The sequence below is a fragment of the Pocillopora damicornis genome, chromosome 12, assembly GCF_964200805.1.
Source record: "Pocillopora damicornis chromosome 12, jaPocDami1.2, whole genome shotgun sequence".
Lineage (NCBI taxonomy): Eukaryota > Metazoa > Cnidaria > Anthozoa > Scleractinia > Pocilloporidae > Pocillopora > Pocillopora damicornis.
The window spans coordinates 19200492-19227645 of NC_142681.1; the positions used below are offsets into that span (position 1 = coordinate 19200492).

A 27154-nucleotide genomic window follows, 5' to 3' on the forward strand; every position below is an offset into this window, starting at 1 on the left:
AAGCTAAAGCAAAGTTTAAGTTGAGCCATAGCTGATCCAAATACTGAGCACTTTGTATTGTAACCCATTTAGCAGTAAAGTTTATCTATATGTCTGCCAGCTTGTCACAAGTCTTACCCCTCTCCTTCAAAAGTCTCTATAAATAAATTTTTCTTTGTGGTCCCTAATTGATGATTAGTATATTACAGCTCCTCAATTTTCCTCTCTCAAGTCAAGGTTACTCTAAATTTAACAAAGTACTGGACTTGATAAAACTCAAACTATAACTCAGCTGGCTGCTACTTGCAACCTTAATTTCTAGATATCAGTATACAATAATCAATATGTTATAAATAAGAACCCTAATGCTTAATTTTGCAGTGATCACCTTCCTCCTTTTCATTTGCAGACCAGACTGGAACCTCTATAGGTGTGTTTGCTTGTTTTGAGTGGGGATGGAAGAAAAGGAGTCATGCCGCATATCTGATTTATTAAATCGCATTTGTTCTGTTTATACATGAGTAGAACTACCTTGTTCTCTGAAAAAAATAAAATTTCTCGCATTTTTATCTGTGCTTCGCAGTCAAACTTCCTTGTGTCTTGGACAAGAAATCTTATTTTCTTGAAAACAAAATCTTTGTTTCCAGCCTTCTGTAATAGGTAAATATAACAGTGTAAGATGAGTGACAGTGTATTTCTCAAGTTATTTTTTGGAATGTGACAAAACGGAAGTGTCATAGCGTGATAAGGAGCAAACATATGATTGCTTGATAGAATGCAAAAAATGCAGAATTGCATATATTTTCTCCTTTGTCAGCAGCATATGTTAGTGAAAAGTTCTTACAATTGTTAACTTCTAAACCATCTTCAATTTAGCCAAGATTGAACTGTTATCACGTTTGTCATAAAAGTATTCTGAGATCAATGTCATATGACCCATTCATGTATTTGACCTTTCAAATTAGCAAGCCATAGTTGACAGAAACACAAAGGTTGAGGATAAAAAGAAATTATTATATACAGTACTTCTTCTGTATCTTTTCGTTTCCTTTTCTCTCCAGCTGTTCAATCTATGCCGTGCTGACAATTGAACACTTTCCTTCCCAAAATTAGGAAAGGCACACCATTAAAAAACGAATTTTTGCTCCTTAAATATCTCATGCATCTTCCCCCAGTATTTTGTGACTTCTGTCCGAGGAAGGAGGTGTAAGGATTAAATTAACCCGAATGATTCCACGATTGTGGTATCATCCAAGCCATGCCAGAGGACTTGAACTAGACAAACTAGTGAGAATGCACAATAGCGATAGCAAAGCTTTGTAATGCTAAAGAGCTTTATCAAATATATATAAATATATGTTCCCGAAACCTTTGACAGCTTTAAAGAAAGAAAACTTCGTCGTCAATCCTGTTTCAAATTCCGCAATAAGTTTAAGCGCCTCATTAACAGAATTTACGTATCCTAAATTATCTGCATGTCTACCATCAATGGTTCGCGACTTAAAATTCTCGCTATGCTGTTTCTGTTTGTTCCTCAAGAATCATGGGATTTACAGCTTTTGATGTTCGGCTACATCACTTGCGGATTTCCGAGAATCTTCGGTTATGTTTTGCAAGTCATTAAATATTCCATCTCAGTCCCTCTCGACCGAGGTGGTTTTGGTGGATGGAATCTAATGCTGACCGACAGGAATAGCTCCGACTCAAACGTTTATTAATTTTTTTTCAATAACTTTTTAGTAATTTTTAAAAAAAAATTTTTAAAAAATTAAAAACTAAAATGGTGAGCAGTGCTGTACGAACAGTAGTTGTAAAACTTCTTTATTCTCTGACGCGTTTCGTCTAACTCTCGTAACTTCTTCGGGGAGTTTTACGAGGTAACACTAAACGCGTATAGTTATAAACCATTGTTAGCAGCTATGACCAGTGACCATAAGGGCTTACCTGGACCTACGAGCAGGAATAGGCAAAGTTGTGAAAATTTGAAAATTTCTTTTGAAAATTTATTAGGCAAGATGAGAAATATTTTTTGGGAGCCGCGGTTTTAGCTGAAAATTTTCAAATTTGAAAAATTGAAGAGGTTTTTTACAGATGATGCCTGGAAAGCAGTTGGCAAATTAGGTTAGGATGGCTCGTACAGAAAATGTAGTTTATGGTCCACTCATTCTTTCTTAAATTTAAGTGGTATAAATACCTTGTCTAAAACAGTAGTGTGATACGATAACTAATGAGATACACTCGTTCCAATACTATGTCATGTGATGAACAGCCTTCATTAATTTTGGAACATGTTTTATAAAATCATTTTACTCTTTCTTGTTATAGCCAAAAACTGTTCAAAGATTGGTTGTGCTATCACTGCAAACAGTCAAGGTACTTCGATATGATTCAGTGCGAGGGCTACTGCCACTGGTTTAACTGGTAAGACACTTTTTTTGTTTTGTTTTGTTTTTTTCCTTTTTTAGGTCTAGTGGAGTTGTTAGAAATTACCAAGCAAAATTAATCCGCGACTTTCTTCCTTTGGGTGTTGTGCAAAAATAGATCAAGAACCCGATGAATGGGTTTGTCCTTCATGTGAACAATTACCTAGAAAATCTGTTTCCACGAAAAAAATTCCCTCGATTGCGGGCAAGCCATACTTCTCCAGTAGAGCATACTGTAAATTAAAAACATCGGTGGCAGCGTCACGCAACCTTGCGTGATCTTTCAAACATGGTATGCAGTTGCTGCATTATTTTAAAACTTAGAAACTACATGGCCCTGTAGAAATAAAAGAGGGCTTCATTTGCAAGCACTGTAGACTTCAACATAAGAAGAACCTAATAAATAGCTTTTTCAATTTTTATCTGTATATAAATTATTTAGCCAGAACCAAAAAATTAATATACGCATGAGTTGGAGCCATTCCTGTCAGCGGTGAAATACAAGAATGGCTCCAGTCTCTGGTCGTCCGCCTAGACAGACTAAATTAGTTTTGTCAGCGGAAATTGGCAGCGGATGACTTTTTCATCGCCGGAATATCGCTGAACGACCTAGCTGAAGAAGATAGACTCTGCCTTATCTTCGCTATGTAAGTAGCCATTTCTTGTTTGACACGTCGGTGTTTTCGCATCGATATTTCATTGTTCCGCTTCGGTACACGCGGTTAACAATACTCACGTGCTAGGAGTTAAGATATAACTTATGAACTTTTACTATTTTTATCATCCAATCACAGGTCGGAGCCATTCCTGTATTTAGTCGCTTGTTTCGCAAGCAGTTTGCATCCATTTGAATTTTGTTCTTCAGTCTCACGGTAGTAGTGTTGTTCAATAGATTGCATAGAGTATATGCAGTTTGGTTTCAGATTTCAGATTTTGCTTTATACAACGAGTTAACATTTTCAACTAAGACATTGGCATACTTAGCATACAAGACATACAAGGCATTCCATGCTTTCATGGCTTTCAAGCGTTCGCGATTCAGTCCGTTCCAAAATTATCGCTCAATAACATCTTTTTGTGTGGATTGGCCGCGAGCAATACAACTTGTGTATGCGTCTATAAGTATTTTGAGCGTTTGCGCCATAATGCTCCAGATGATCGTAATCCAAACACGTTGAAATACAAAACGACTAACAAAAGAATTTTATGGGCAAAAATCTCGTGTTCGTCATGTGACCCGGCCCTGTCCGTGCATGACAACGTCAATCATCATCAAGATAGCACGCGTGATCAGCATGTGAACACCTCATTGGATCACAGTTAGTTGTCATGGTGTTGAGGGCCCAGTGACCTCTGGGTACTATTGCGCAATTTTTCCATTTTGTGGCGGAGGAAAAAAAAAACTAGACCCTGTGAGCAGGGTAACTGGGATACCTGGGTGGTACTGGATCCGTGGAATCAAGTGTAGTGATACTACGCGTGTCGGACTAGTATACTGATATAGTGAGCTCAAGTCTGGCCAAGGGTATACACCTGTCTCAAAACATAGGCATGCTATGCATGCAAGAGTTATTTTTTCAAGGGTGGCTGGATTACTTGAAACATTGTAAGTGGTCTACGTTCTTACAAAAGGAAAGAAGATTATTAACGCGGGAAAGAATGAAAATGTCGAATTACCTCACACACAGGTATTTTGTGGTAGATTATGTGTGTTGTGCGAATAAATGTAACCAAAAATAAACTGTATTTGTGCCACGGATACCTGTTAGTACAAAATGTAGACAGCAGACTGCAGACCGGATACAAAATATAGACTGCAGAGTGGGTAAAATATGCAGACTGAGAATCTGAAGAGTTTTTACGTCTGGTATATAATAATATGTCATCTTACAGCTTACCGAGCGTCACGCAATCGCTTTTCCGCGATCAGCCTTCACGATAATTTGCACAATTGTGGAAAATTCCTGGCCCATTTCTTGATGAAAATCGATCGTAATATAATTTCAAGCCTTTAACATAGTCTTCTCACTTTGCGCGCGAGTTGGTTGGTGTGATGTCTGTACAGATTTTACCAATGTAATAAAAGTAGATGACTTGAATAATAGTGATGGTAAAGCAAGCCTAAAACGGCAACAATCGCCAGAAACTACAACGGATACACAGGGTATGAGTAAGTTTTATTGATTTTACGAGAAAAATCTTCATATTTCGAAATACTTATCGTTATAAATCGACCATATTTCGTTCCCTATACTATTCCTTATAAAGTGTTCAAATTTTCAACGGTTCCTAGAATAACTTACTCTGAGTCACACAACGCGTGACGCGTTCGTGAATCAATCGTTGGCTCTTTCTCGAAACGTGACCTTGGGTCGCCTGTGACAAGACAATTGCGTAAACAATACTTGACATAATAACATTATACCCAAAAAACACGGGATTTTGGATCATGTATTTATTAAAAAAGAATATCCATACAACTACAATGAAAACAAACATAAGATTCACCTTTCTGATCGTGAAATTAATACCATTCGCACTGTTATCGTAGCTACGTTCCCTGGCATCAAGTGAATCCAACATGGCGTCTTTCTTCACTAGCAGTTTGCATCCATTTGAATTTTGTTCTTCAGTCTCACGGTTACCGCTCAATAACATCTTTTTGTGTGGATTGGCCGCGAACAATACGACTTGTGTATGCATCTATAAGTATTTTGAGCGTTTGCCCCATAATGCTCCAGATGATCGTAATCCAATTACATTGAAATACAAAACGACTGACAAAATAGTTTTATGGGCAAAAATCTCGTGTTCGTCATGTGACCCGGCCCTGTCCGTGCATTACAACGTCAATCATCATCAAGATAGCACGCGTGATCAGCATGTGAACACCTCATTGGATCACAGTTAGTTGTCATGGTGTTGAGGGCCCAATGACCTCTGGGTACTATTGCGCAATTTTTCCATTTTGTGGCGGAGGAAAAAAAAAAAAAAACGACAAAAAAACAAAGGCATTTTAAGACTGGGCTACCACAGGTATCCCAGTAAAAAGACAAAAAAACAAAGGCATTTTATGACTGGGCTACCACAGGTATCCCAGTAAAAAAAAAGACAAAAAAACAAAGGCATTTTATGACTGGGCTACCACAGGTATCCCAGTAAAAAAAGACAAAAAAACAAAGGCATTTTATGACTGGGCTACCACAGGTATCCCAGTAACTAGACCCTGTGAGCAGGGTAACTGGGATACCTGGATGGTACTGGATCCTTGGAATCAAGTGTAGTGATACTACGGGTGTCGGACTAGTATACTGAAATAGTGAGCTCAAGTCTGGCCAAGGGCATATACCTATTTCAAAACATAGGCATGCTATGCGTGCAAGAGTTCCTTTTTTGTAGGGTGGGTGGATTACTTGAAACATTGTGAGTGATGTCTACATTCTTACAAAAGGAGAGAAGAATATTAATGTGGAAAAGAACGAAAATGTCGAATTACCTCACTCACAGGTATTTTGTGGTAGATTATGTGTGTTTTGCGAATAAATGTAACCAAAAATAAACTGTATTGGTGCCACGGATACCTGTTAGTACAAAATGCAGACAGCAGACTGCAGACCGGATACAAAATATAGACTGCAGACTGCAGAGTGGGTACAAAATGCAGACTGAGAATCTGAAGAGTTTTTACGTCTGGTATATAATAACATGTCATCTTACAGCTTACCGAGCGTCACGCAATCGCTTTTCTGCAATTATTTATTTATTTGCACTATTGTGGAATATTCCTGGCCCATTTCTTGATGAAAATCGATCGCGATATTATTTTAAGCCTTCAATATAGTCTTCTTACTTTGCGCGCGAGTTGGTTGGTGTGATGTCTGTACAGATTTTATCAACGTAATAAAAGTAGATGATGTGAACAACAGTGATGGTAAAGCAAGCTTAAAACGGCAGAAATCGCCAGAAAATACAACGGATACACAGGGTATGAGTAAGTTTTATTGATTTTACGAGAAAAATGTTCATATTTCGAAATATGTATCGTTGTAAATCGACCATACTTCGTTCCCTGTACTATTCCTTATAACGTGCAGTTCCTCTCGTAACTTAACACCGATTTACACAACGCGTGACGCGTTCATGAATTAATCGTTGGCTTTTTCTTGAGACGTGAGCTTGGGCCGCTTGTGACAAGACAATTGCGTAAAAAAATGTTTGTCATAACAACATTATACACAAAAAAACACAGGGTTTTGGATCACGTATTTATTAAAAAAAATATCCATACAACTGCAATGAAAACAAACATAAGATTCACCTTTCTGATAGTGAAATTAATACCATTCGTACTGTTATCGTAGCTACGTTCCTTGCCATTAAGTGAATCCAACATGTCGTCTTTCTTCACAAGCAGTTTGCATCCCATATAGTTATGTTCTTCAGTCTCACGGTAGTAGTGTTGTTCAATAGATTGCATAGAGTATATGCAGTTTGGTTTCAGATTTCAGATTTTGCTTTTTACAACAAGTGAACGTTTTTCAACTAAGACATTGACATACTTAGCATACAAGGCATTCAAGGCTTTCATGGCTTTTAAGCGTTCGCGACTCAATCCGTTCCAAAATTACCGCTCAATAACATCTTTCAGTGTGGATTAGCCGCGATTAATACGACTTGTATATGCGTCTGTAAGTATTTTGCGCGTTTGCGCTATAATGCTCCAGGAGATCGCAATCCAAATCAGTTGAAATGCAAAACAACTGACTAAAGAGTTTCATGAGCAAAATCTCGTGTTCGTCATGTGACCCAGTCCTGTCTGTGCATGACAACGTCAATCATCAAGATAACACGCGTGATCAGCATGTGAACACCTCATTGGATCACAGTTAGTTGTCATGGTGTCGAGGGATAACACGCGTGTTCAGTATGTGAACACCTCATTGGATCACAGTTAGTTGTCATGATGTTGAGGGCCCAATAACCCCTGGGTACTATTGCGCAATTTTTCCATTTTGTGGCGGAGGAAAAAAAAAAAAAAAACTAGACCCTGTGAGCAGGGTAACTGGGATACCTGGATGGCACTGGATCCGTGGAATCAAGTGTAGTGATACTACGCGTGTCGGACTAGTATACTGAAATAGTGAGCTCAAGTCTGGCCAAGGGCAGACACCTGTCTCAAAACATAGGCATGCTATGCATGCAAGAGTTATTTTTTGTAGGGTGGGTGGATTACTTGAAACATTGTAAGTGGTCTACATTCTTATAAAAGGAAAGAAGATTATTAACGCGGGAAAGAATGAAAATGTCGAATTACCTCACACACAGGTATTTTGTGGTAGGTTATGTGTGTTGTGCCAATAAATGTAACCAAAAATAAACTGTATTGGTGCCACGGATACCTGTTAGTACAAAATGTAGACAGCAGACTGCAAACCGGATACAAAATATAGACTGCAGAGGGGGTACAAAATGCAGACTGAGGATCTGAAGAGTTTTTACTTCTGGTATATAATAACATGTCATCTTACAGCTTACCGAGCGTCACGCAATCGCTTTTCCGCGATCAGCCTTCACGATTATTTGCACTATTGTGGAAAATTCCTGGCCCATTTCTTGATGAAAATCGATCGTAATATAATTTCAAGCCTTCAACATAGTTGGTTGGTGTGATGTCTGTACAGATTTTACCAATGTAATAAAAGTAGACGACGTGAATAACAGTGATGGTAGAGCAAGCTTAAAACGGCAACAATCGCCAAAAACTACAACGGATACACAGGGTATGAGTAAGTTTTATTGATTTTACGAGAAAAATCTTCACATTTCGAAATATTTATCGTTGTAAATCGACCATATTTCGTTCCCTATACTATTCCTTATAACGTGTTCAAATTTTCAACGGTTCCTAGCATAACTTACTCTGGGTCACACAACGCGTGACGCGTTTGTGAATTAATCGTTGGCTCTTTCTCGAGACGTGACCTTGGGTTGCCTGTGACAAGACAATTGCGTAAACAATACTTAACATAATAACATTATACACAAAAAACACGGGATTCTGGATCATGTATTTATTAAAAAAGAATATACATACAACTACAATGAAAACAAATATAAGATTCACCTTTCTGATCGTGAAATTAATACCATTCGCACTGTTATCGTAGCTACGTTCCCTGGCATCAAGTGAATCCAACATGTCGTCTTTCTTCACAAGCAGTTTGCATCCATTTGAATTTTGTTCTTCAATCTCACTGTAGTAGTGTTGTTCAATAGATTGCATAGAGTATATGTAGTTTCACTGAGATTTCAGATTTTGCTTTTTACAACGAGTTAACGTTTTCAACTACGACATTGGCATACTTAGCATACAAGACATACAAGGCATTCAATGCTTTCATGGCTTTCAAGCGTTCGCGATTCAGTCCGTTCCAAAATTACCGCTCAATAACATCTTTTTGTGTGGATTGGCCGCGAACAATACGACTTGTGTATGCGTCTATAAGTATTTTGAGCGTTTGTGCCATAATGCACCAGATGATCGTAATCCAAACACGTTGAAACATAAAACAACTGACAAAAGAGTTTTATGGGCAAAAATCTCGTGTTCGTCATGTGACCCGGCCCTGTCCGTGCATGACAACGTCAATCATCATCAAGATAGCACGCGTGATCAGCATGTGAACACCTCATTGGATCACAGTTAGTTGTCATGGTGCTGAGGGCCCAATGACCTCTGGGTACTATTGCGCAATTTTTCCATTTTGTGGCGGAGGAAAAAAAAACTAGACCCTGTGAGCAGGGTAACTGGGATACCTGGATGGTACTGGATCCGTGGAATCAAGTGTAGTGATACTACGCGTGTCGGACTAGTATACTGAAATAGTGAGCTCAAGTCTGGCCAAGGGCATACACCTGTCTCAAAACATAGGCATGCTATGCATGCAAGAGTTATTTTTTCTAGGGTGGCTGGATTACTTGAAACATTGTAAGTGGTCTACGTTCTTACAAAAGGAAAGAAGATTATTAACGCGGGAAAGAATGAAAATGTCGAATTACCTCACACACAGGTATTTTGTGGTAGATTATGTGTGTTGTGCGAATAAATGTAACCAAAAATAAACTGTATTTGTGCCACGGATACCTGTTAGTACAAAATGTAGACAGCAGACTGCAGACCGGATACAAAATATAGACTGCAGAGTGGGTAAAATATGCAGACTGAGAATCTGAAGAGTTTTTACGTCTGGTATATAATAACATGTCATCTTACAGCTTACCGAGCGTCACGCAATCGCTTTTCCGCGATCAGCCTTCACGATAATTTGCACAATTGTGGAAAATTCCTGGCCCATTTCTTGATGAAAATCGATCGTAATATTATTTCAAGCCTTCAACATAGTCTTCTTACTTTGCGCGCGAGTTGGTTGGTGTGATGTCTGTACAGATTTTACCAGTGTAATAAAAGTAGATGACGTGAATAATAGTGATGGTAAAGCAAGCTTAAAACGGCAACAATCGCCAGAAACTACAACGGATACACAGGGTATGAGTAAGTTTTATTGATTTTACGAGAAAAATCTTCATATTTCGAAATACTTATCATTGTAAATCGACCATATTTCGTTCCCTATACTATTCCTGATAACGTGTTCAAATTTTCAACGGTTCCTAGAATAACTTACTCTGAGTCACACAACGCGTGACGCGTTCGTGAATTAATCGTTGGCTCTTTCTCGAAACGTGACCTTGGGTCGCCTGTGACAAGACAATTGCGTAAACAATACTTGACATAATAACATTATACACAAAAAACACGGGATTTTGGACCATGTATTTATTAAAAAAGAATATCCATACAACTACAATGAAAACAAACATAAGATTCACCTTTCTGATCGTGAAATTAATACCATTCGCACTGTTATCGTAGCTACGTTCCCTGGCATCAAGTGAATCCAACATGTCGTCTTTCTTCACAAGCAGTTTGCATCCATTTGAATTTTGTTCTTCAGTCTCACGGTTACCGCTCAATAACATCTTTTTGTGTGGATTGGCCGCGAACAAATACGACTTGTGTATGCATCTATAAGTATTTTGAGCGTTTGCCCCATAATGCTCCAGATGATCGTAATCCAATTACATTGAAATACAAAACGACTGACAAAATAGTTTTATGGGCAAAAATCTCGTGTTCGTCATGTGACCCGGCCCTGTCCGTGCATTACAACGTCAATCATCATCAAGATAGCACGCGTGATCAGCATGTGAACACCTCATTGGATCACAGTTGGTTGTCATGGTGTTGAGGGCCCAATGACCTCTGGGTACTATTGCGCAATTTTTCCATTTTGTGGCGGAGGAAAAAAAAAAAAAAAACGACAAAAAAACAAAGGCATTTTAAGACTGGGCTACCACAGGTATCCCAGTAAAAAACTAGACCCTGTGAGCAGGGTAACTGGGATACCTAGATGGTACTGGATCCTTGGAATCAAGTGTAGTGATACTACGGGTGTCGGACTAGTATACTGAAATAGTGCACTCAAGTCTGGCCAAGGGCATACACCTATTTCAAAACATAGGCATGCTATGCGTGCAAGAGTTCCTTTTTTGTAGGGTGGGTGGATTACTTGAAACATTGTGAGTGATGTCTACATTCTTACAAAAGGAGAAAAGAATATTAATGTGGGAAGGAACGAAAATGTCGAATTACCTCACTCACAGGTATTTTGTGGTAGATTATGTGTGTTTTGCGAATAAATGTAACCAAAAATAAACTGTATTGGTGCCACGGATACCTGTTAGTACAAAATGCAGACAGCAGACTGCAGACCGGATACAAAATATAGACTGCAGACTGCAGAGTGGGTACAAAATGCAGACTAAGAATCTGAACAGTTTTTACGTCTGGTATATAATAACATGCCATCTTACAGCTTATCGAGCGTCACGCAATCGCTTTTCTGCAATCCGCCTTCACGATTATTTGCAGTATTGAGGAATATTCCTGGCCCATTTCTTGATGAAAATCGATCGCAATATTATTTCAAGCCTTCAATATAGTCTTCTTACTTTGCGCGCGAGTTGGTTAGTGTGATGTCTGTACAGATTTTATCAACGTAATAAAAGTAGATGATGTGAACAACAGTGATGGTAAAGCAAGCTTAAAACGGCAGAAATCGCCAGAAAATACAACAGATACACAGGGTATGAGTAAGTTTTATTGATTTTACGAGAAAAATGTTCATATTTTGAAATATGCATCGTTGTAAATCGACCATCCTTCGTTCCCTGTACTATTCCTTATAACGTGCAGTTCCTCTCGTAACTTAACACCGAGTCACACAACGCGTGACGCGTTCATGAATTAATCGTTGGCTTTTTCTCGAGAAGTGAGCTTGGGCCGCTTGTGACAAGACAATTGCGTAAACAATATTTAACATAACAACATTATACACAAAAAAAACACAGGGTTTTGGATCACGTATTTATTAAAAAAGAATATCCATACAACTACAATGAAAACAAACATAAGATTCACCTTTCTGATCGTGAAATTAATACCATTCGTACTGTTATCGTAGCTACGTTCCTTGCCATCAAGTGAATCTAACATGTCGCCTTTCTTCACAAGCAGTTTGCATCCCATATAGTTATGTTCTTCAGTCTCACGGTAGTAGCGTTATTCAATAGATTGCATAGAGTATATGCAGTTTGATTTCAGATTTCAGATTTTGCTTTTTACAACAAGTGAACGTTTTTCAACTAAGACATTGGCATACTTAGCATACAAGGCATTCAAGGCTTTCATGGCTTTCAAGCGTTCGCGACTCAATCCGTTCCAAAATTACCGCTCAATAACATCTTTCAGTGTGGATTAGCCGCGATTAATACGACTTGTATATGCGTCTGTAAGTATTTTGCGCGTTTGCGCTCTAATGCTCCAGGAGATCGCAATCCAAATACGTTGAAATACAAAACAATTGACCAAAGAGTTTTATAAGCAAAATCTCGTGTTCGTCATGGGACCCGGCCCTGTCTGTGCATGACAACGTCAATCATCATCAAGATAACACTCGTGATCAGCATGTGAACACCTCAGCGATTTCGTGTTGGTGCCCAGATGGCAGCATTGATCCTGAAATGGTACTTGAATTGCTATTCGAGTACGGTGAACGTGAATCGAGTCCAAAAAAACGACAATTAAAAAAGTAAATGTATCATTGACAGCCAGTGGGGAGCCGCATATTCCAGAAAATTTCTTGAGGCTTACTGTGACTTGATTTTATTACTACACGTTATACGCCCTCGCCATCAGTCAGGACCGCCAGATCGATCAGAACACATCAGGTAGGTTCACCTTGAAAACAAACTTAGCTTTGAGTTTCATTGATTCTTATTTGATCTAAAAAGGAGATGATTAGATAATCTGCATACCGTATCTCTTCACCTATGAGCCAAGCGATTTTTTCAGTATTTGACACAAAAGTTTGGGAGATTTTTTCACTAGAAACAGGGTTCGACTTATAACTGAGGGTTTGGGATTCAAAAACAAACACAAATATAGTGTTAATGCCAAATAACCGTAAATTCCGTGACTGCAGCGCTCTTTCCGTGACATGCTTTAAAATTGTCATGACCACAACAAGCTTAAAACGGCAGAAATCGCCAGAAAATACAACGGATACACAGGGTATGAGTAAGTTTTATTGATTTTACGAGAAAAATGTTCATATTTCGAAATATTTATCGTTGTAAATCGACCATACTTCGTTCCCTATACTATTCCTTATAACGTGTTCAAATTTCCAACAGTTCCTCTCGTAACTTAACACCGAGTCACACAACGCGTGACGCGTTCATGAATTAATCGTTGGCTTTTTCTCGAGAAGTGAGCTTGGTCCGCCTGTGACAAGACAATTGCGTAAACAATATTTAACATAATAACATCATACATAAAAAAACACAGGGTTTTGGATCACTTATTTATTGAAAAAGAATATCCATACAACTACAATGAAAACAAACATAAGATTCACCTTTCTGATCGTGAAATTAATACCATTCGTACTGTTATCGTAGCTACGTTTCAATCCAAATACGTTGAAATACAAAACAATTGACCAAAGAGTTTTATAAGCAAAAATCCCGTGATTCGTCATGTGACCCGGCCCTGTCCGTGTATGACAACGTCAATCATCATCAAGATAACACGCGTGATCAGCATGTTAAGATATAAGTTATTAACCTTTACTATTTTTATCATCCAATCACAGGTCGGAGCCATTCCTGTATTTAGTCGCCAGTCCGACTCATCGGTGTTTTCACATTGATATTTGATACATTGTTCCGCTTCGAGACACACGGTTGACCATACTCACGAGTAAGGAGTTAAGATAAAAGTTATTAACTTCGCTGGATGTGTTCGCTTGAGTCGCCACTTTGATTAAACGTTGAATTACTAATTCACTCGTTGAACCTCTTTCTTGTCGGAATTTACCACGGCTGATCATCTGATGAATAAGTTAACACAAACTTCGGAAGAAAAAATCCAAGCAGTTGTTGACAAGTGCTGGCAGGATATCGGGAATATTTGCGGAGATGAAACGGTTAAAAAATCTTTATCATCGCCTTTTGACCCAAGAATTAGAGGTTGGAGAGTCGTTAGGCTATTTGTTTCATCAACGTTCACCGATTATCATGCCGAAAGGGAAGTTTTAGTCAAAAAGGTAAGTCTTGTGTCTTTTTTAATATTCGCATTTTGTCCTTTACGGTAGTTTGCACAAAGCAAGCTTTGAATTATTATTGTTTAATTTTTGTCTTTTTCCTAGTCTTCAATTTTCTTATAAAATGGTGCTTCTTAGTTAGTTTGAGGGTATATTTCATAAAGAAAACACGTTCATACGTCAGCGTGCGTTCATCGAGATATGGAGCACGCGGAAGTTTGGAGAGCACGAAAGATGCGTAAGAGCACTCAATTCTGATTATACAATGGTAAACGGTATTCAATTTCTTTATCATCATCAGATATAGAAAAGATGATTCAGTTGTCGGCTATTTCTGAATTAAAGGTCAAGTGTATTGAGTGCTCTCCAAACTTCCAAGTGCTTCATATCTCGATGAACGCACAGCTGACGTATAAACCAATTGTTTTATGACATTTTCAACCCGATGGTTTAAATGTTGTAAATGGGTTAATATTCCCTCTGTTACGCTTCAGCGCGTTGACAATTTTGTTTCAGGAAAGCATTTCGCTACGCTGTAAGCGATCTTGTCTTAGATTGGTCAAAAAACTGACAGGTGAATTCATGCATGTGAATGAACTTTATTTTCTGATTGAATACAAAATTCTCAAGGGATTCGTTTGCTGACGTCATGAGCGTGCACAATTTAACAAATAGATTCCAAGTTGCCGTGCATCTGTTCAGTAATAGATCACAGATGACGTCAAAATGTGGTAAGAACAAAAAAGTGGCACACGAGGCGCAGCATCTTTGGTGCCTCCTTATAATGAGAATTATGTACCAAAACAAAATGAGGCATTGCCAGCACCCCTGACCCAGTTGTTTAACATTGCTCAGAACTGAAATTTCAAAATCTTCAAGAAGTGTGACGTCATGTGAAAATGAAGAATTGTCAGAAACTATTTATAGAGAGTTCTCTGATTCCCTGGAGACATCACTAAGAGAGGTGTATGGGAGGAGGGTAAGGAGTCCTAGTCACCTTGGGTAAAGTGAGGGTGGATACAAAGAATTTTGTGTGAAGAGAAAGGAGGAAGATGCTGTTGGTGTTAAGACTTATTAAGCTTAACCCTTTACACCCTGACATCAGTATGCATATTCTCCATACTATTTTCTATACATTTTCTAAGGTGCTGACAAGGAGAATTTGTCTAACAATCAAGAACGTCTTTAGTTTGTGATGAGATCCCTTACTCTCCTGACCTTAATGTTTGATTCAGGGGTGATATGGTAAGGAGAAACTAGCTGCCAGTCACCCCTAGGGGTTGAAGGATTAAGTTGTTCTGGCTAAGTCAATTTCAACTTAAGCATCAGATGATAAAGGACTAAATAGAATTTTAAACCAGGTCAAATCACTTTTATTTACCCATGGTTAATTCTTTAGGAATTATAGTATTGTGAACATGAATACAGGAGAAGGGGCCACAAGGCAAAACCTAAACACTTGCAGACTTCACAGACGGCAGCAAGAAGTTTTATAGGGGGGCAGTAGACTGCTCGTAGCCAGCTTTTACTTAAGCCCTTGATTTACTGTGATGAGTCTTGTGTCTGATAGGTTGTTCCAGAGCTGCGTGAGTGGTGTGAAGAGAAGTCAATCAATTTGATTGAATGTGATCTCAGATGGGGTGTCCCAAAAGACTCCACAACAGAAACAACTATCAGAACTTGTTTGGGTGAAATTAATCGCTGTGCAGCAGAGGCAGATGGGGAACCATTTTTCTTAAACATGCTGGGAGAGCGGTAATGTATACCACTTTCAAATTTTTTTTCTAATTTCTAGAGTCTAAACTGAATCCTTAATCCTTAAACTCCCAGAAGTGATTAACATGTAACTTCTCCTTTTTGATATCCATACTTTATCCATCAAACAGGTTACAAGAATAATCAAACTTATCAGATGGAAGTTTTTATCTTGATCTAAAACCAAATTCTTTTAACTTATTTATAAGTTATCTCACAGCTTTTAGTCTCAAATAACTTTTGATTGTTACCTTTTTTTTAGTATTTAAGTCACTTAAACTGTATCAAATACACAAATGTAACAGTTATGCTTAAACTAAACAAGATCATTTACACCTATAGATATGGATGGATTCCAGAGTCATCAGAAATATCAAAAGAAATTCAAGAGGAGTACCAGTGGATTTTTCCAACATCAATAACACACATGGAAATCATTCATGCTGCATACAAGATGCAAAATAAAAACGCACTATTTCTTTTGAGAGATTCTGAGTTTTTAGCAGATCTGCCCCCACAGATGATGAAAGCATTTGTGGATGATCATCCTCTGAATAAGGCACATTTAAAGGTAATTTAAGGGTAAATTCTGTATGAATAAACTTTTACACCACTGTTTTCAGTTGCTACTTTTTTCCTGAGGTACCAGCTACTTTAATGTAATCTTTTACCTAAAGGAGCTCTTGACTGCAGTGAAACAAATACTCCTTGACAGCACCTTAGGAAATGTACAGAGAACAGTATGGAGAATATGCATACTGAAGTAAAGGTCCAAAGGAGTACTGTTGAGCATCTACTGTTTTTTTTCCTAGTTTGGCAAATTTCTCTAAAACATATACCACAATTCTTTTGAAGGCATTGAAAGAAAATCTGAGACAAAGATATCCTGGACAAGTATTTGATTATTCTTGTCAATATGGTGGGATTGATGAATCAACAGGAAGGTCAAAGGTAGTAATTGCTATTTCTGTAGCTTTTATATATTTGAAGTACTTAAGTGTGTAGTTCTTAGGATATCAAGAATCCATGATTAGTCCCAAAAAAATTGGAATTTTTTTAATTTTTAATCCAGAATACAAAATTGGCCACTAGTGTCCAAAATACAAAATTGGCCACTAGGGTCAAAAATCAAAATCGACCACCAGGGTCCAAAATACAAAATCAGCCAGTAGTGTCCAAAATAAAAAGTCAGCCACTAGTGTCCAAACCACAAAATTGGCCACAAAAATCCAAAATACAAAATCGGCCACTAGAGTTCATAACACAAGATCGATCACTAGTGTCCCAGATGCCAAATCAGCCACTAGTGTCCAAAATATGAAATGGGCCACAAGGGTCCAACATACAAAACTGGCTACTAGGGTTCAAAATACAAAATCAACCACTAGTGCCCAAAATATGAAATCAGCTACTAAGGTCCAAAATATGAAATTGGCTACTAGAGTCCAAAATACAAAATTGGGCACTAAGGCCCAAATTATAAAATCAGCCACTAGAGTCCAAGATACAAAATCGGCCCCTACTGTTCAAAATACAAAATCAGCCACTGGGGCCAAAATATGAAATCGGCCACCAGGGTCCAATTTACAAAATCAGCCACTAGTGTCCAAAATACAAAATCAGCCCTTAGAGTCCAAAATACAAAATTAGCCACTAGGGTCTAAAATACAAAATCGGCCACCAGGGTCCAAATTACAAGATCGGCCACAAATGTCCAAAGTCCCAAATAGGCCTTCAATGTCAAAAATACAAAATCAGGCACTAGTGTTCAAAATCCCAAATCAACCACTAGAGTCCAAAATACAAAATTGGCCACCAGGGTTCAAAATACAAAATAGGCAACTAGTGTCCAAAATGCAAAATCGGCACTAGGGTCAAAAACACAAAATCAGCCACTAGAGTCCAAATACATAATCCACCACTAGAATCCAAAATACATAATTGGCCACCAGGGTCTAAAATGCAAAATTGGCCACTAGTTTCCAAAATACGAAATCAGCCAGTAGGGTCCAAAATACAAAACTAGCCACTAAAAGTTTATGGTTCAAAATATATAATTGGCCACTAGAGTCCAAAATACAAAATCGGCCACTAGGGTGCAAAATGCAAAATCCACCACTGGTGTCCAAAATACAAAATTGGTCACTAGAGTCCAAAATACAAAATTGGCCACTAGAGTCCGAAATACAAAATTGGCTACTAGAGTCCGAAATACAAAATAAGCCACTAGAGTCTAAAATACAAACCGGCCATTAGGGTCCAAAATGCAAAATCGGCCACTGGTGTCCAAAATACAAAATCGGCCACTAGAGTCCAAAATGCAAAATCAGCCACTAGAGTCCAAAATACAAAATCGGCCACTAGTGTCCAAAGTACAAAATCGGCCACTAGTGTCCAAAGTACAAAATTGGCCACTAGTGTCCAAAGTACAAAATCGGCCACTAGGGTCCAAAATACAAAATTGGCCACTAGGGTCCAAAATACAAAATTGGCCACTAATGTCCAAAATACAAAATCGGCCACGAATGTCCAAAATACAAAATTGGCCACAAGGGTTCAAAATCCAAAATCGTCCACTGATGTTCAAAGAACAAAATCGACCACTAGGGTCCAAAATACGAAATCGGCCACTAGGGTCCAAAATACAAAGTCAGCCACTTGTGTCCAAAATCTTAAATCTGACAAAAGTTTCCAAAATCTCAAATCGGACAGTATTGTCCAAAGTTTAAAAATTCGGTTGTTTTGGTCATTATATTCTCAGAAATACGCTCTTGACTATAGAAGAAAATTTACATGCATTTTCAAAAGTAAGCCCTAATTTGAAATGAATTCTGTATTTAAGGCAACTCACAAAATTCTTCCACTTCTGATTTCTGCTGCTGGAGGGGGGACCAAGGGCTCTTCTTCTTCTTCTTCGAAGTGGGAAGCTTTGGCATTGCAATAAGCTTCCACAACAGTTGCTCAGTACTCTTTTATACTAGAAGGTATCTAGAGATGCACTCTGTAAAGCTCTGCTAGGTAAACAACCTCATCACAAATAATTGCTCTGTTGAAAGTCCAACACTCGAGCCAACCACATTATCAGTCATAGTGCTGAGTGGTTTAGACAATTTACCTTTGACTAAAAATAAATTTATTTTGTTCGACTTTTATTGATATTGCAGGTCAAACTCAAAGGGTTAGAGGTTTTCTGTCAAATTGTGCTCGAATTTTTCAAGTCAGCTATCAACAGATCAATTCCGACCGTAAACCAGACATTGTCAGTGGAAGAAATTGGTGAGTTTTCTTTGAAGCAGCTTAATTTCAGGTGGAAATGGGTTGACTTAACAGGTAGCTCGCAGGAGTATCGGTTGATAGGTCCAGGCTCGAGAACAGGCCAAGTCGTAATGCTGCGTGTTGTCGTCAGTTGTGTTATAGTCATAGCAAACCCTCGTCATCAACGCATCGGCACGAGCGTTTCTTCATCTGCGAGAAAATGTGAGGCCTTTTGCAAAGCAAGCTGATGAAAAGTGTGCACGTCTTCAATCTTCTTGCAGGCGGAGAAACGCGCATCCTGCAGCTCTTATCATGAGGGCCTGGCTAGCATATTATCAATAGTATCACAGAACATTGTCTGTAAATTTTATTTCTTGACATCCAATCCTCCAAACCGCAGAGCTCTCAATGCATAAGCAGTTCATTGAATTGAGAGGCCAACTTGTACTTGGACGTGGGGAAGAGATTACTACTGTAATGAACTATGTTCAACATGGAACCATATCTGATGGGTCTGGCTCAGAACGTCTTCCTCCTCTAATAGTTCTGGGGTCTCCAGGCTCTGGGAAGTCAGCACTCATGGCCTATTGTACGCTGGAGATACAAAATCTTGGACTCCCGTTGTTCTTTCACTTTGTTGGGGCATGTCCTGGATCAACGGTACCTTTAAAACTCCTGGAAAAGCTTGTACGATGGTTTTATAAAGGTTTTAGTGTGGAAGGTCTGTACATTGCTACTGAACATTTTATGTATAAGACACTCGCAAATTCTTGAATGCTGATCTTTAAAACTGAATCGCGATTTTTTCCCTTGAAACTGATGTTTATGCACAGTTAGGACTGGCCGCAGACAATGATAAACCTCAATCTGCGTGTTAAATTCCCGTCTTAACAAAGAATCGAGAGAACTCAGTGATTTATGTGCAGTTAAGTAAGAGAATCATTTCCTTCTTACCCTCGATGCAGACATGAGTGTGAAACAACTTCAACAAGAGATCAAGGAAGGCGTAGAAGAGCTTGGTAAACGGGAAGAGGTGTTTGTGATAATGATCGATGCAGTCAACCAGGTAATAGTAAGACCTTTTATTTACAGTCTTTTCCAAGTATATTAAAAAACAAAAGCAGAAAAATCCAAAGATATACAAAATTTCTTGTTTTCCTTCGAGTTTCGCGTTAGTAAATGTCTTGCGTAGCCCACCGGCGAAGCTTTGGCGCGAAAATTTCCCGCCTTTTAGTGTCAAGAAACATGCAGGTCCTTTTTAAACGTGCGCACGTCGCATAATGAAAAGCAACTTTGTGCATTTCCTTTCATCTCTACGCGGACTTCTTTTTTTTACTTAATTTTAAATTTATGTGGTAGCTAGCAGATGTTGAATCCCAAGAACATATGGACTGGCTTCCAAGCTCTTTCCCGCACAATGTTCGTTGCGTAATCAGTGCAGTGACTGACAGTCGTTCTGCTATCCTCCTGTACGACAAGCGCCGCGCACTTAGTCCAGTACCCCTTCCTCTACCAGACCTTGATACGTCTGCCCGACAAGAGATAGTGGAACATAAATTGGGCAAATACAACAAGGTATTGTTCAGTGCTATTCAATACCTGGCATTTTGACCTATCAAAGATAATGTTAAGACAGACAAGTCAAGTCAAACCAAGTGTCGCTTATTCCCTCTACTTGGTTCAAAACATGTCACACCTCTTCAGTCAAAACCAGTCAGGTTATCACAACGTGCTTTTTCCCGCGCATGGCGCAAGTATCACGTATGCTTTCTTTGAGCTCCCTTTGGTTCATTGCGATGTTTACGTTTCTTTTATTGGCTGTTGCAACTAACTGCTTTATTTTGACTCAGCGTCATTTGATTGTTGGTGATCATTAACTATTTTGTCTGATGTTTCAAGAAACTGGATGCGGAGCAGATGAAACTGCTGATCGATTCTGAAGGGTCGTCAAACCCTCTTTGGCTATCACTGTCTTGTGAGGAACTTAGAGTATTTGGAGTTTTTGAGAACATCACTCAATACATCAAAGATTTGCCGCCTGCGTTGAAAAAACTTCTGGAGTTTATAATGAACAGGCTCACAGCAGAGGACGAAGACGGCAACATTCAAAAGGTATCTCACTCTAGCTGATTAGAATTCAGTGGCCGATCAGTCGTTTAACTTTAAACTTGTGTTTGATTGTTCTTCTCTAATCAGAAGGACAAGAAGTTAAATTTATGACGTCATCTTGTCACCATAGGCATACGTCATATTACTTAAGAACACTCCTTCAAGAAGCTGCTGACCTTGTCAATCGTTGGAGTAAAATAAATTTTTTAAAAATGAAACTTGCCCATAAAAGTTGTTCTTTTGGCTTCTCCCTTTTTTTTTTTTTCGGAGTATCTGTGTGGGTGGATGAGGTTAAAGCACAGAAAGCCAGTGTGATGCATACATCTTTATTCTCATCCCTTCCAAGCAGTAGTATGTTGATGAAATTAAACTTGGCGAAAATAACGTTCTCTATTTTTCTTGAAGGTTTTGGGACTATTGGCTTGCAGCAGAGGTGGTTTGGGTGAAACAGAGCTCCAATACCTCCTGAGTGATGACCTTTCCAAAGCTGTGGCCATGATGGTCTGGGCACAAGTGCGTCGAACACTGAAACCTTTTCTTAGAAACGTTGCTGGCAGAAGAGAAGAGGAAAGACTTGATTTCTTCCACGCTTCAATACAAGAGGTGAGTAACCTTATTTCACACAGCATCGCCCGATTTCGGACTCAATCGTCCGTTTTCAGATAATATTATCAGATTTTGGATGTCGACATCCAAATTTGGCCGGTACTGTCCGATTTTGGACACTAGGGTCTGTTTTCAGACGGTAGTGTGTAAATTTTGGACACTTGTGTCCGATTTTAGAAATTCGTGTCCGAAGTTTGGTCGAAAATAAATTTCCACATTTCTTAAAATTCGCGTTTTAATATATTTTTACAGGTTGTCCTGGAAACTATTCTCCAAGATTCTGAGGAAAAGAAAAAATTCCATTTGAAACTTGCTGATTACTTTGAACTTCACTGTAAAGATAAAGACCGAGTGATCTTCATGGCACCAGAACAGCTTAAATTGGCCGGGAAAAGGAAAAGGCTGCTGGAATTTCTGAGGAACGAGGAGCGCTCTGGAAAACCAGGACAATGGAAAGACCGCTACTATGAGGTAGTTTGAAATTTGAAAATCTATAAAAAATCTTGCAGTTGGACGAGAAAAGTCCATAAAAGAAAGTACTTAAATTTCTAAAATAGAAAATCAACTGGTTGATCCTCTGTTGGGTTTTAAAGTTTATAGTTGTTGAGATAGCAACTGGAGCTACGTTCTTGGACAAAAGTCAATCACATTCATTTGCAAAAGCACTCTCAGCGCGATTCGAGGTGCTGTCCTCCCCCCGCCCCCACCCCCAAATGGTGATGATTTCAATCTCTCTAACTTTTCCTTTCGTTCTTAACATTGTTGTTAGTGGTGGTGGGAGGGGATGGGATGGATAGAAAGAGAGGTCGATCAATTTGAAGCACCACTACAAATGTTGATGGTGGTAGTAGGGGGGGGGGGTGGGTAGAGTGAGAGGTCGATCAATTTGAAGCACCACTACAAATGTTGGTGGTGGTAGTAGGGGGGGTGGGTAGAGGGAGTGGTCGATCAATTAAAAGCACCACTACAAATGTTGGTGAAGGGAGGGGGGTGGGTAGAGGGAGTGGTCGATCAATTGAAAGCACCACTACAAATGTTGGTGGTGGTAGTAGGGGGGGTGGGTAGAGGGAGAGGTCGATCAATTGAAAGCACCACTACAAATGTTGGTGGTAGGAGGGGGTGGGTAGAGGGAGAGGGAGAGGTCGATCAATTTATTTGAAGCACCGTTACAAATGTTGATGGTAGGGGGGGAAGTGGGTAGAGGGAGAGGTCGATCAAGTTAAAGCACTAGTACAAATGTTGGTGAAGGGAGGGGGTTGGGTAGAGGGAGAGGTCCATCAATTGAAAGCACCAGTACAAATGTTGGTGGAGGGAGGAGGGTGGGTAGAGGGAGAGGTCGATCAATTTGAAGCGCCACTACAAATGTTGGTGGTGGAAGTAGGGGGGGTGGGTAGAGGGAGAGGTCGATCAATTTGAAGCACCGGTACAAATGTTGATGGTAGGGGGGGAAGTGGGTAGAGGGAGAGGTCGATCAAGTTAAAGCACTAGTACAAATGTTGGTGGTGGGAGGGGGTTGGGTAGAGGGAGAGGTCCATCAATTGAAAGCACCACTACAAATGTTGGTGGAGGGAGGGGGTTGGGTAGAGGGAGAGGTCCATCAATTGAAAGCACCACTACAAATGTTGGTGGTGGTAGTAGGGGGGGTGGGTAGAGGGAGAGGTCGATCAATTGAAAGCACCACTACAAATGTTGGTGGTAGGAGGGGGTGGGTAGAGGGAGAGGGAGAGGTCGATCAATTTATTTGAAGCACCGTTACAAATGTTGATGGTAGGGGGGGAAGTGGGTAGAGGGAGAGGTCGATCAAGTTAAAGCACTAGTACAAATGTTGGTGAAGGGAGGGGGTTGGGTAGAGGGAGAGGTCCATCAATTGAAAGCACCAGTACAAATGTTGGTGGAGGGAGGAGGGTGGGTAGAGGGAGAGGTCGATCAATTTGAAGCGCCACTACAAATGTTGGTGGTGGAAGTAGGGGGGGTGGGTAGAGGGAGAGGTCGATCAATTTGAAGCACCGGTACAAATGTTGATGGTAGGGGGGGAAGTGGGTAGAGGGAGAGGTCGATAAAGTTAAAGCACTAGTACAAATGTTGGTGGTGGGAGGGGGTTGGGTAGAGGGAGAGGTCCATCAATTGAAAGCACCACTACAAATGTTGGTGGAGGGAGGGGGGTGGGTAGAGGGAGAGGTCGATCAATTGAAAGCACCACTACAAATGTTGGTGGTGGGAGGGGGTTGGGTAGAGGGAGAGGTCGATCAATTGAAAGCACCATTACAAATGTTGGTGGTGGGAGGGGGTGGGTAGAGATCAATTAATTTACAGCACCACTACAAATGTCATCTGCAATATCTATGTATACATGTGTGAGTTGGAGTCATTTAGAGTGTGTTTGCGAGCTTTTGGGACGTTTGGTCACGATTGTAGGTTATGGGCTCAAATTCTACCGCTCTTTCGAATAAGGTATTCATGCTGCCCGACTTGACCTGCCCAGACCTGCTTGGCCGTTGAAGGTCAGGGTACGTGACGTGACTAATTGCTGCTCTTAGAAGAAAGGGGGGGGTGGGGGGAAGGAGCGTGGGCTCATTTTCCTGACAGTGCATGTCTCATACGCTATTTAACTCATAACCCTTTACATTTTAACATCAAGATGCAAATTATTCATACTATTCTCCATGCATATCCTAAAGTGTAGACAGGGAGAATTCGTTTAACAAAGTTGGTGATCATTTCCACTCTTCTCATGCCCTCAATATGTGATTCAGGGGTGATATTGTAAGGGGAAATTAGATTCTAGTCACTCTTAGGGATCAAAAAGGTTAATAGTGAGCTGCTCGTCTTCTCCTCCAGGATTTTCGTTGTGACATGAGACTCCTACCAGGAACCGCCTTCTCTCACAACGTTCACATCTGTAGGTTCTGCGACATGAAACGTGGAGCATTGAGCGAGCACTCGTGTTTCATCTGTGGTCGGTTTACGCCTTGGAGAAATGACATGCAGGCTGCTAGGGTTTGTCATGCGCATCAGCTTCTAGGACCGCCGAACTTGGTAATGTGTTATTTGTGCAGAAAACCTGCCTTTATCGACTATGCTATGGTTTATTTATGTGCTCTTTGTGAGAATGTAGCGATAAAGAGATGTGCTATGCTTGTAACCGACTGATCTGGCTTAAATTATAAAGGCTGATACACAAAGGGTTTGCATCCGGGTAATGCCATAAGTACAGCCTTCAAGCCTTTCTTCCTCTGTCTAGGAGACCTTGCAATTACAAAGCCCTACCTTCCCAGGACTAATTGAAGAATTTACATTCTCATGTTTTTTCTTCTGTTTTGTTTTTATTATGCTGGTATTTGGTTATTAGCGCATTTTCATCGAGCGTCCTAAAACCAAAGCCTAAATATTAATAACAGCTAACAGTACGCAGAAAAATATTCCAGTAGGCCGATAAGAATGCAAAGTAAGAACAACCGAGTTGTTGAAGCGCGGGAAAGCGCGAATGACTGGCTCACAATTAGTTTTTGATTTGAATGTGATTGGCTAGGAAAGTGGCACGAACTCTAAGGATCAATCAGAGGACGAAGTGGAGAAAACCATAGCACTGTCGAGTTAGTTTCGACACTCAATTGAAGATGTCTCTCTAACCGAATTTGCTCTCTTGAATTTCATAGGATTATTAGGATTATTATCTTATTATCATACCATTTACAGTGTTAAACGATAAAAAGATAGAAATATATCTAATCTAAAAACATTGTAAGGGTTTCCTTTATTAGTGTTGGAAAATAAATGGAAAAAACATATTTGCATGAGCCATTCAGTAAACATTTTAATAAGCCAGTTGATCATTTCTTATTCCTTTTGGCGGTCTTACCTTACACATAGGGTTTGGTCACCTTTTCCTTATCGTGATCGTGAAATTGACATGGAAACAGATGTTTTGCGTAAAGTGCGGTTTGCGGCTAGATACCGGTATATTTCCATTATGTTGCTAAAAAAATAATTAATTACTGGGAAAATGACTCTACCCTATAAAAATTGATCCCGTGCAGGAATATCCTGGAAATAACCCTGCTTTATACTTACATCCATTTAATACTCTCGTTTTTAGGCTAAATCCATGTCGAATTCCCGATCAGGAAAATAGTTTTGAGTTTTGAATTTAGCACGTTCGAAACCTATTTTTCTTAGAGGTGACTTAAAGTGTAGACATGTAGTACTTTTGATCTTCCGCACTGAATTTGTAATTAGATAACTTATACGACTAGCACGTAGCTCTTTCAGGGACGGTACCTTGGGTACGCCCTTTCATCTCCGAATTTTGTGTTTATTCTGCTGTTATGCAACAGCCTTCAAGGACTATTTTCTTTTAAGATATCTTTTCAAGTCTGATTTTAATTCTGTTACTAAGTTTATTATAATTTTTATATTGTCAATCTTGTTTTTGTTTTGCCCAAACTTGACTGTAAGACCAAGAAATTTAAGTTAGAAAGACATTTCGTGAAGCGTAAACATCGCGAAGGTATTTACTTGGTTTTTCGAACTCCGTTCTGCGTAGCCTAACGTGATTCGCTATTTAAGTGTGAAAACATGACGAAGCTTAGAGATGCTCCATAAGTGTCACCTTTATAAGTGGTGACCTACACTTTCCTCGAGAGATCAGAGCTAGTCCCCGTTGTAATAACTTGTGTAGTAAGAGAGAATAAAGAAAGAGACAACAAGACAACGAGTGTTGGAGTAATTTCAATTCTAACAATTGTCTATTTATCTTAAAAAGAACTTAAACTGTAGTAATGCCATCTAATGTGTGCTCCTCTTCGAAATACACAACGAATTTGTTTCTGAACCAAAATGTATATATATCTATATATTTCATGAAACTTTAAGATACAACGACTCAAGGAATTAAAAAATAACCCGTTTAGCTGTCTACTGTGTGCAGTTGTTTAAGTAACAACTCTTCGATTGGCTGAGAAAACCCCCAAAATGAGCAAAAGGCTACCTCTTAAACTAAATTAATTGGCTTGATATCTCGAAAAGTTTATGAACGAGTGTCCATTCTTTCAATATTTGTGCGTTTATATCTCTGCCAAAAAGGAAGATTACCATGATAATTCATAGCGCGTTAAAAAGGGAATGATTAGCTGTCTGTTATCTGAAAGAGCAAAAGTCACAGTTCTTTTGTGGGCTGATGAAATCCCCTCTGAATATTCAAACAGTAGAATTTTGTTAATGGCAAAGGTGACCCTTCAGCTTGAGTTTGCTCGAGGTCCCCGAAAGTTCATGGACAAAATTATTTTGTTTCAATATTCGTAC

The 27154-nt window shown here is 39.3% G+C and overlaps 1 protein-coding gene and 3 long non-coding RNA genes across 5 annotated transcripts in view; 3 read left to right on the forward strand and 1 right to left on the reverse strand.

Annotated features, from left to right (window-relative positions):
* LOC149036885 (uncharacterized) overlaps window positions 1-554 on the forward strand; it is a 1809-nt gene extending 1255 nt beyond the window's left edge. Inside the window, exon 2 of the long non-coding RNA XR_016181904.1 lies at window positions 389-554. This is a non-coding gene — a long non-coding RNA (uncharacterized LOC149036885). The remainder of the gene's footprint in view (window positions 1-388) is intronic.
* The window catches only part of LOC149036879 (uncharacterized), an 80997-nt gene extending 77574 nt beyond the window's left edge, over window positions 1-3423 (forward strand). The window contains exons 2-3 of the long non-coding RNA XR_016181903.1: window positions 2305-2400; window positions 3197-3423. This is a non-coding gene — a long non-coding RNA (uncharacterized LOC149036879). The remainder of the gene's footprint in view (window positions 1-2304; window positions 2401-3196) is intronic.
* Window positions 3424-4558: 1135 nt separating this feature from the next.
* LOC149036886 (uncharacterized) lies at window positions 4559-5107 on the reverse strand. Its single transcript, XR_016181906.1, has 2 exons — window positions 4911-5107; window positions 4559-4778 (listed from the first exon to the last, which is right to left on the reverse strand). It is a non-coding gene; the product is annotated as an uncharacterized LOC149036886 (long non-coding RNA).
* Window positions 5108-12502: 7395 nt separating this feature from the next.
* Window positions 12503-26564, forward strand: LOC113683268 (telomerase protein component 1). Of its 2 annotated transcripts, XM_089190353.1 has the most exons (13): window positions 12503-12752; window positions 13679-14131; window positions 15699-15883; window positions 16226-16454; window positions 16739-16834; window positions 19048-19159; window positions 19539-19859; window positions 20104-20204; window positions 20498-20713; window positions 21038-21250; window positions 21653-21850; window positions 22106-22324; window positions 24692-26564. In XM_089190353.1, the coding sequence occupies exons 2-13, from the start codon at window positions 13919-13921 to the stop codon at window positions 25001-25003; spliced, it is 2415 nt and encodes an 804-aa protein (XP_089046479.1). In that variant the 5' UTR covers window positions 12503-12752; window positions 13679-13918; the 3' UTR covers window positions 25004-26564. The 2 variants fall into 2 exon arrangements, with proteins under 2 accessions (XP_089046479.1, XP_089046480.1); XM_089190354.1 differs by lacking the exon at window positions 20498-20713.
* Window positions 26565-27154: the final 590 nt, after the last annotated feature.